At 40.0% G+C, this 9,757-nt stretch overlaps 1 protein-coding gene across 1 annotated transcript; it reads left to right on the forward strand.

Annotated features, from left to right (window-relative positions):
* Positions 1–4,404: 4,404 nt before the first annotated feature.
* zranb2 (zinc finger, RAN-binding domain containing 2) lies at positions 4,405–9,263 on the forward strand. Its single transcript, XM_030050036.1, has 10 exons — positions 4,405–4,561; positions 5,214–5,266; positions 5,387–5,495; positions 5,810–5,892; positions 5,976–6,052; positions 6,260–6,418; positions 6,532–6,695; positions 7,240–7,299; positions 7,898–8,047; positions 8,275–9,263. Exons 1-10 carry the CDS (start codon positions 4,506–4,508, stop codon positions 8,330–8,332), a joined length of 969 nt encoding a protein of 322 aa, XP_029905896.1. The 5' UTR covers positions 4,405–4,505; the 3' UTR covers positions 8,333–9,263.
* The last annotated feature ends 494 nt before the right edge of the window (positions 9,264–9,757 follow it).

The following is a 9,757-nucleotide window of genomic DNA, read 5'->3' on the forward strand; positions in this document are numbered from 1 at the left end:
CTGTTTACTGCTGACTCATGGTACTGAAATAAGAGGGGGTGGAGCCCAATCACCCCACCCCCACATACACACATGCACACACCCTTCTTGGGAACAGGTCCCTGCCATCTGTCGGTATTGGAAAGCCTTGGTGGCTTGCAGCAGGTTTTTCCAACCTACATACATGGCTGCCTTTCTCTGTCAGAGATGCGGCTATGCGTGAATCTCCAGTCGTAACCGGCCACTGGGCTGGAAAACCTTGTCAGCCTGGCCAAAGCCTCATTGACACCCATGAAAAATCCCTCTTATTAGTTTTATTGACCCAGACTATAATCAGGTAGTGGGCTGTACACTGGCCAGAAAGTACATGGTGGAAGTTAAAGAAGCATTACATCGGATGAAGCCACTGAAATGAATCTGGACATTGTTTACCCAAGTGCTATTTAATTGCCTGACTCCTCTCTGAATCTTTCATGCAACTCTGTGTGGCAAACAAACATACCACAGCATTGGCAGTGTTTCCTCATGAGTTATTCATGGCTTCATTTGCTTCATATCTCTCCTCATTCTTCTCTGTGCAACACTGAGAGCCGGCAGAAAGTACATCCTCAGCTGAAACCTGCGAGCAGAGATGGCTCCTGCGCTATCAGTGAGAAGAAAAGAGGCTTCCTCCATGAAAAATGACTTCGATGAAGTAAACAGACCTCAAACAAAACAGAGAGGATGGCTTTTCATGAACAAATAACAGTGTGTTTGTATAGGCAGTTGTTTTCATGCAATATCAAACATTTAGACTCGGCACATGGCATTAAAAATCACACTGCTGATGGTCCAAGAGTCATTTCCTGTGCCAGAAGGAGGCTGAATCATAAAATGTGCCTCTCTCGCCTCTGATATCTTATCTTTTCTGGCCCCTACTCCTCATAAACCTCATCTCATGCAAGGATCATAAATCAAGTGCATGTCTCCTTCACCGATATGCCATGATTAAAACACTGTATGATTAAAAACTCTTGTTCAGCTCGCCTCGAGTGGAGTCAATTAAATAAACCTATCTTGTCCAAGCCATAAAGGACATGCCTCAACAATATCCTTTTGCCCCTTTCAAAAATGGAGAGGAAGAACTGTGTGGGAGGCTATGGAAAGCAGGGGAAAAAAACAAGATGGCTACTCGTGTGGCCTCAGGGTCATGGACCAGCTGTGACAGAGACCTCCAAGGCTCTTTGACTTTGACAGACAGCAGATTGGCTGGACAATGGCAATTCCAGAGCAATCTAAACTCTGGTGCCTGCTCGTCCCTATACTGTGGCAGTTGTGAATTAACTTTGCTTTTCACTTGAACATTTTATTCCCACCTCAATAATGACATTTGGATCTAAACAACAAATGGTGTGTTACCTCTTAACTGCCCAGATATTACAGTAATGCAAAATTATCTGAACTGAAAATTTGAATTGCTTTATGTTAATGTCATTTGACTGACACTGGTCTACATAAATTGAAGTAGGTTAATAGTAGATTAATGGAATCAATTGCTGCAAAATGACTGTCTGGAAAAAGAGTAAATATAATACAGTACTGAAGGACAGTGTTGACTGAAGTCACTGCCACATTTACAGATTAAATCCTGAATAATTTCAGATACTGAATGAGGATAGACAGAGATAGATAGATAGATAGATAGACAGACAGACAGACAGACAGACAGACAGACAGAGTTAAAATAGATAATGTTTTACAAAACTCATACGCAATACCTCATAATCAAATTCATGGGCAGGGGAGGGGGCGGGGGTGCTCCTATGGTAATGCATAAGCATGTGTGAATATCAAACTGATGGAGTGCAGTCTTCATCCAGATCATCCAGATGTTCACCTAAACAAACAACTGGCACAGATTCCTCACTGTGAAGACTCTTGTACACCTTGTCACACTGCTATAATGGACAGGTGTGTAGGAGAAGAGGTCTGTCAAAAAATAAAACATAGGTTCCCACACACTGTCTTCTTACTTGCAATAACTTTAAAACAACACTGCAGTCCTTAGAACTTCACCAGGCTTAAACATTTAACCTTAATTCATGCTTTTTAAAAATATCAATGTATTGGGGTCCTGAGGGACCCCAGTCAAAGGCACCTGTGCAGTTTTAATGTATAGAGATTTTTATCAAGTTCATGTTTGTCATGGGTCCTAATTTCAAGTATCACATACTATCAGGGGGCAGGGGCACTCTGTCAGTCATTTTGAAGGAGACAGACACAGGAGCAGCAGACACAGATTTCCTCATGTGCTCTGTTGACGACACTAAATACTGCTCTTCCTAAGCTAAGATGATGTTCAAAGTCTGAAATACAATTAACTGTAACTTTCCTAAAATAACAGTAATCTGTTATTTTTTTTCCCAGATAGCATTAATTACATGACTAATAATGTTTTGAGACGAAATTAGTTAAGATTTTGCTATGATGGTTGTTTCTTACTGTAGTTTATTGTTGAGGTCAGTAGTCCTTGTTGGTAAGATGTTGGTAAGATGAGTGTTAAAGGTGTTTTATAGTGATAAAGACTACTGCGAATAAGGAAACAGTGCATGGGAACCAACTACGTTTCTTCACAGATCAATTCCACACCTCGACTTCTTAACAAGGGCCAATGATTTAGGCTACTAGATTTACACGCATATCTGTGAATGTCACAGGCAGATAATTTCTGCAAGCGGATACTCTGAAGACCCAAATACTTTAACTCAGGTATAAGAGGGACATGTTGTCACATATTAAGTGCAATTGTGCTGTGATGTAATATGGTTGTACAGATGGACGTGCATCGTTTGAGATGAAATTCTCACAACTTGTATCATTTGCCATATATTATCAAAGGCCTTTTGAATGTCCAAAGGAAACTGTTACAATCAATAGCTAATTTTAAAACATTTGGTTGTTTCATTGATTGATTGATTTGATTCAATGATTTTAAAACATCTGGTACAACTCATCCATAGTGGTGTTGAAACAAATTTCCATAAACTCTGACTGGTTTTTTTCCCTCTTTTATTTTATATTGTAAAAAGTAATGCAGAATAATTAGCAAGTGTGATCTCTTGAAGGTGTTGCCCTCTGACAGAAACACACAAAAGCATATGATGATGCAGAACTCACAAATCCTAGGAATCCAGTGGTTCCAAATTGAATTAAAACGGAGCTGCATTAGATACAAATTATACTGTTCATCACAAATTACTATGAGATATATTGGACTTTGTATGAGGGTTTCATTGTTACTCACTTATACACACACGCATGCACGCGCACACACACATTTTTTTCACTGCTGCTATAATCTTACACAGCCCTGATACAGATCAACAAGCAAATCATCAGGAACCTGGTGGGCAATGACACACAAAATGAAAAAGAGAATCCGTGAACATTTTTACTGTTAAGAGTTGGCATTAACTGTCATCTAGTGGCCACTAGTGGAGTTGCAAAATGGGGTAAAGGCAAGACCACCTTAGTGTGTATGACTCCTACATTTTGAAATTTTAAAGAAAAGCTACAGAGCTTAGATTTGATGATATGCAAGATTTAAAACCTTGACAGCAGCTCTGTTACCAATCACAAGCACCAGTACCATCACATGCACCTCTTGTTCATGACTCCAGCCCCACACTCACCTCAGTTAAATACCTCCTCTTTAACTTACTCCATTATGTTTATTCAGTTTAATCCATAGGCTGAGCACTGAAACTCAAAACCCTGATTATGGACTTCACTATTTCTGAGCTCTATGTTAACACTTTTACAGCTCTACCTGTCCCTCCCCCTTCCCTCTCTATAACCAACCATATTTTTTAAACATTTGATGTTTAGGCATTTCCCCAACAGTCGCTCAATTAAATATTCTTAGAGGTATTTCTAGCTTATGTGTGATCTAAAAGTGAATTTATAACAAACATATTGTGCTCTTCTTTATCCTATGCTGTTAAAATAATATTCTTTGAATATTCCTATGGGGACCAGTGGGTTTTCCTATGGTATTTGTGTGGTGCATTTCTAAAGCTCATTGCAGTATAACTGTGGCGTCATTTTAAAAGGGCTAAAACCTGACACAACCCTATTTATAATTCACTTTACAAGGAAGGAACTGTCTCATGGACAAATTTCGTTTTGACTTTTCGCTGACTACCAGGGTGGCGATGCCGCCTTCATGTGCTCTCGGACAAATCTTAAATTAACGATATGTACGACACAACACCGTGGTAGCTACGCCAGATAAAGACGTATTTCCCAAATGATAAACCGTTTAACGTTATAAAAAAAAAAAAAAAAAAAACGTCCCCCTAAATCTACTCATCTGACATGGCATGCTGAGATACTTATGTAAAACTAGTAAAATCATGAGCCTACGAGGAGCATGTGAAGGCATCAGGAGAGAGACGAGGCGAACTAATGCTGCCTTCATTGTGTGAACTCTTCTTAGAGTGAGCACGCCCAGCCTGCAAGCTAGCCTGTGTTCATAGGCACAAAACATGTCGGGGAAGAGTTTTCGAGTCAGCGACGGGGACTGGATATGTCCCGATAAAAAGTAAGTGCCCTTCAAACATACAGTAGTTAAATAACGTCTGTATCGAAACGTTAAAAATATCACTGCACCTCTTGTTAACTTGCTGGCTATGCTAACAGGCTAATCGTAGCTAGTCGGGCCTCAGTTCACGCTAAACATTAGCTACATTAGCTAACGTTAGCAAGTCTTGTTTGCACTTGCTTGCTCATCCTGTAAGCAGAGCAGACCTGTCCCAGCCACATAGTTTGGATGTAAGGGTGGGGAAGCTGCAGGAAAGTTTAATATGCAAGTCTATGTTGGCCTGTAGCTTACACGCTCGTTAGCTAGCTGGGTAGCTTGTGAAGGAGCGCGTGAGCTTCCCCTTTTAAGTGCAGTGTTGTGGTGGCCAGCTTGTCTTGGGGTGGGTGTACTCTCCGTCTTAAGTAGTAAGCAATATCAGGTTGCAGGTTAGCTACTTGAATAAATCTAAAGTGACAGACAAGCCAGCTGCAGCAGTGAAAACACAGGCCCGTTGTACAGCCTGTCCGTCACAAGGCTACAAGCTAATGGGGTGCCACATGAAAAAATAATCATACTTTTGCTGGCACTAATTGCAGGGAGTTGACTGAGTGCATATGCGTGAATGTTGAGGCAACACACTTAATACTAACATATCGACGTTATGTGTTTGCAGGTGCGGAAACGTGAACTTTGCCCGCAGAACAAGTTGTAACAGATGTGGCAGAGGTGAGTTAACCTACGTTACACTGAAACAAGTCAGGTCGTAGATTTTGCAGAAGCCTGAGTCACATTGTGCGACTTCTGTTCCAAAACCTGCTACAATAAATGCTGTTCTATCTCCCACAGAGAAGACAACAGAGGCGAAGATGATGAAAGCTGGGGGGACAGAGATTGGGAAAACTCTGGCTGAGAAGAGTAGAGGCCTCTTCAGTGCAAATGACTGGCAGTGTAAAACGTATGTGATCATGGCTAATTGAGTTTGAAATCAGAGTAGGATATTGTCACCTGAAATGCTGGTGAATGTTGCTAAGCCTCTGGACAGTTGCTTTTCCAGTGCCTGATTCGATTCACTTATTTCATCTAATGTGTTGGTAAAATATGTGTTAACCTGACATTATGGCAAGTAAACAGAAAAAAACTAGTTTACTGCTGGATTGGAATATATCACTAGTTTCTCCATAAACTGGCATAAAGTGTCTAGTTTCACTAGTTGGGATTTATTTTCTTGACTAATTTGTTTTTGTTTTTTTGTTTGGTTTTCTCATGAAGGTGTGGCAATGTGAACTGGGCCAGGAGGTCAGAGTGCAACATGTGCAACACACCCAAATATGCCAAGCTTGAAGAGAGAACTGGTAACCAAATGCATATTTGGTTCTTCAGTTTACAGTGTGTCTCTGAATGCTAGTTTGTGATTTGATCTCTTCTTTGTTTTCAGGCTATGGCGGAGGTTTCAATGAAAGGGAAAATGTGGAATACATTGAACGTGAAGAATCTGATGGCGAATATGATGAGGTGATTACTGACTGATACTGACTTAGAAGTTGAACATTTTATATTTGAGTCAGCTTCACCCAAATGTATATTTGAAGAAGCACATGATTACATTTGCTTAGATATCATTTAGAGGTAGAATTGTTGTGTTTGGAAAGCTGTTGGTAAAATTTGCTTTGACACAGGTTCACCATGCTGATAATCTTAACAGGCTGTCATCTATGTTAGTTTGGTAGGAAAAAGAAGAAATACCGAGGGAAAACCAATAGCACCTCTTCCTCAAAAGATAGCGAGAAAAAGGAACTGGCAAAAGAGGAGGACGAAGATGACGAAGAGGATGATGATGACGATGATGAAGATGGAGACCTTTCCAAATACAAACTGGATGTAAGATTGTTTGTCTGGCGTTTAACTTTGAAATGTACGAATGTAGCACAACTAAGTCGTGTGCACTGTAATTCCTGCCAATAGCTAGCATTTGAAAAATGTAATCCCTCCAGGATGATGATGATGATGACGACGAAGATGGAGACTTGTCAAAGTACAACCTGGATGCCAGTGATGATGAGGAGAAGCAGAGGAAGGAGAAGGGCAGCCGCTCAGGTTCATCTCGCTCCCGCTCGTCATCGCGCTCCTCCAGCTCCAGCTCACGGTCGAGGTCCAGGTAAAAGGGTACAGGTCAAGGGTAACTCCAGGCAAAATGTCAGTATCAGCTCAATCTTCTAACTTACTGATCCTGCATCAATTAAATGTCCTGTTTTATTGGTTTGTCATTTTCTGTTTTCTCAACCCCCCTCCCCTTGTGTGGTGTTAAAATGTGTATGTATAGGTCAAGTTATTCTCCTCGATCAAATGTCAATTTATTGTGCTTTGTTCTGGGTTATTTTATAAGGAACTTCTTGACGTTATTTTAAACTTAGAACTTTTTTAATTGTTTTTTAAATTTTTTTAATTCATTCACTTGTGTAAGTCTTAATCTGTTTGTTTGTTTTTTTGTCCATTTTTTTTTGTTTGTTTTGTTTTGTTTGTTTTTTGTTTTTTAGATCAGGCTAATTCTCTGCATTTAATTATCATCTATATCTTTTTTTATCCAACAGACTAATTTGCAGTTTATCATTATGTCTGTGTGCATTGTCACATGCACCACGTAGCCATTCGTGTGTCCTTGGTTCAGAAAATATTGGAAAAAGATCTGTTTCTTTTTTCAGGTCCCGTTCTAGAAGCTCATCCAGTTCCAGATCTGGATCTCGCTCGAGGTCCCACTCCAGGTGAATGAGGTGACATGCACTCTCTCCCTTAAGAGAGTGTATGTATCTGGGCCAAGGGTGCCAGAAAGCCACCTAGTCCTAGCTGGTTATAAATAAGAGACTGCACAGTGATGGCGTACTATATCGCAGTCTTCTCCTTTGTCTTACTGTACAGATCCTAATTTTAGTTTGGAGTCATAAGGCGAACTTGTAAGCTGTTCTTTTGTCTTAGTGTTTTCCAAGTTGAATTAGGCCTGACCATAAATACTGCAAACACTGATTTCCTCTTTGACTAGCTGACTTGAATGTGAATGTTTCGAAACTTGAGACCTATGAATAGACATCAGGGATCTTCATTTATCAAGTGTCTCTGTGGAGTGGTGCTGACTGCGCCCACGTATGCCTTAAAGTCACTGTTTTCAAATGCTATAGCCATCCTAGATCTTAGAGCATGTGGTTGACCACCTTTATCGAAAGAGATTTACATTTCCCATCTCTAGTCCTGTGAAAGCATAAGGCCAGTCAGCACTCTAATTCAGAGAAGCTTGATAAATACCTGCCCAGGTTAGGGTCCACCTTGGCCTTACTGACCTTAGTGCTTGGTTTATCCCTCCAAAAGATCCAGCTCCAGGTCTGGAAAGGGCTCCTCTCCCCGGAAGAGGTCCCGCTCACCCTCCTCCTCGCCTGAGAGGAGACAGAAGCGCAGTCGCTCCAGGTCCTCATCTGGAGGGAGGAAACGGAGGCGCTCTAGATCACATTCGTCCGAAAGGTTTGGGTTTCTGTGGAATACCACAATGGCGTACTCACTGATTATTATTAGCCCTCTATCGCTTCGCTTACGGGAGATCAGACTTAAAGAAATGTGTTCACAGCTTGCCACGTTGTGCTTTTTTTTACCTTGTGACCTTGTGCATGTTTCTAATGTGCATAGCTACATGTTAATAGTTGAGCCTGCTGACCTTGTTCTTCTTCCCATGGTGTTTTGTCTGATTTCAGGCGCCGCAGCCAGTCCTCCGGATCCTCCCATTCTGGCTCCAGTTCAAAAAAGAAATAAGTTTAAAACAGCCTTTGCAACAAGAAAAGGAACCTTAGTACAAATGCATGTTGTGTTTTAAGAAATAACACCAGATCCGTTCATTATGCTGTTCAACTTCATAGAGCCTGAAAGTACACATTTGATTTCCCTCAAAAGAAGAAAACAGTGAAACGACTTTTCTGTCATTACTTGTCATTACATGCTTCCTTTTTAAAACCGAGTAGACTTCATCCCAGTCTGTGACGAGTGTGTGTAACTTTAGGTGTCCGGTAAACTTATAAATGTCTGGTCCTATTACAGAAACAGAGATACTGTGAAGGGGTTGTATCTAATTTTAAATCCATTCTATTTAATATCTTCTTGGCACTGCATTTTATTCCACTTACTTGGGGGAAACTGAACTTTAATATAAATTTAGATGAATTTTGTTGACATAAGGAAGCTTCTGGGATGGTGGTTTTCCAAAATCTGTTTTTTAAGACCAAACTTAAAACAGAAATGCTTAGTATTCAACCACCATCATGGATTGTTATTAATGTTACTATGAGAATTTTGGTCAAGTTTGATTTGTTGTTTTTGTTTTGTGTTGAAGGTAAGTATTTCTTTTTCTTTCACTTTTTGATATTCCTTGTTTTAACTAAACGGCAGTAATTTCAACAATGCAGGCTAAGGTTAAAAAAGTTATTTCCCCTCAACCCTTGTGGTTTATTAATCACCATCTACAGTTGTTCTTGATAGCTCTGTCAACACACTTTGGGAGCTTTGCAATTAAATCTACAAATGAGACTTCCGTGCAGTTGAAATAAAATACGAAACAAGGAGCGACAAAAAGAAAGAGATGTCCTCTAAATGACAGTATTTACAAAATGTGGTAATAGGGTCTTTTTGTTGGCTAATGAACTAAAATGTACACAACATGTAAATAAATCCTGCCGAAGTTATTTCATTATTGAGTTGTGCGTGTTGTTGATTTCAGGTTGTTTGTCATCAAATCCCGAAACATTTACACCATTTGACACTTAGATTGAAACATGTCCTCTTTTATTTTACCAATACGACTAATATTTGATTAAAAAAAAAAAAAAAAAATGGTAATTTTTAAAGGGAACTTGAGTGTGAGCAGTTCACTACAAGGAGTTAGATATTTGATTATCATCCATCCGGCAGCTGTGTTAGCGGTTACCGTTGATAGTGCCGTCCAGTTACCTTTTGGTGTGAATGAGGAGGGAAACCAGAATGTGTACACTATTTATTTATTTATTTATTTTTTCATAATTTGGCTAAACAATCAAATGGATGGAATACTTACCAGCACCCACTAGGACAAGTCCAAACTTGCTCATTTTGCCTCAATGAAGGTCAGGTTAAATGTGGAAGCGACGGCTGGTACCCACAGCTAATTTCGTTTACAATTTTAATGATAGGGATTTCAGATTTTAATGG

The sequence above is a fragment of the Myripristis murdjan genome, chromosome 4 (genome assembly GCF_902150065.1).
Source record: "Myripristis murdjan chromosome 4, fMyrMur1.1, whole genome shotgun sequence".
In the NCBI taxonomy this organism is placed as follows: domain Eukaryota; kingdom Metazoa; phylum Chordata; class Actinopteri; order Holocentriformes; family Holocentridae; genus Myripristis; species Myripristis murdjan.

Bases quoted from the DNA above. Each gene is read 5' to 3' on its own strand.
- zranb2 (XM_030050036.1), top strand. From the start codon at position 4,506: ATGTCGGGGAAGAGTTTTCGAGTCAGCGACGGGGACTGGATATGTCCC. The intron at 4,562-5,213 runs GTAAGTGCCCTT...ATGTGTTTGCAG, and splicing joins TGGATATGTCCCGATAAAAA to GTGCGGAAACGTGAACTTTG. The intron at 5,496-5,809 runs GTATGTGATCAT...TTTCTCATGAAG, and splicing joins AATGACTGGCAGTGTAAAAC to GTGTGGCAATGTGAACTGGG.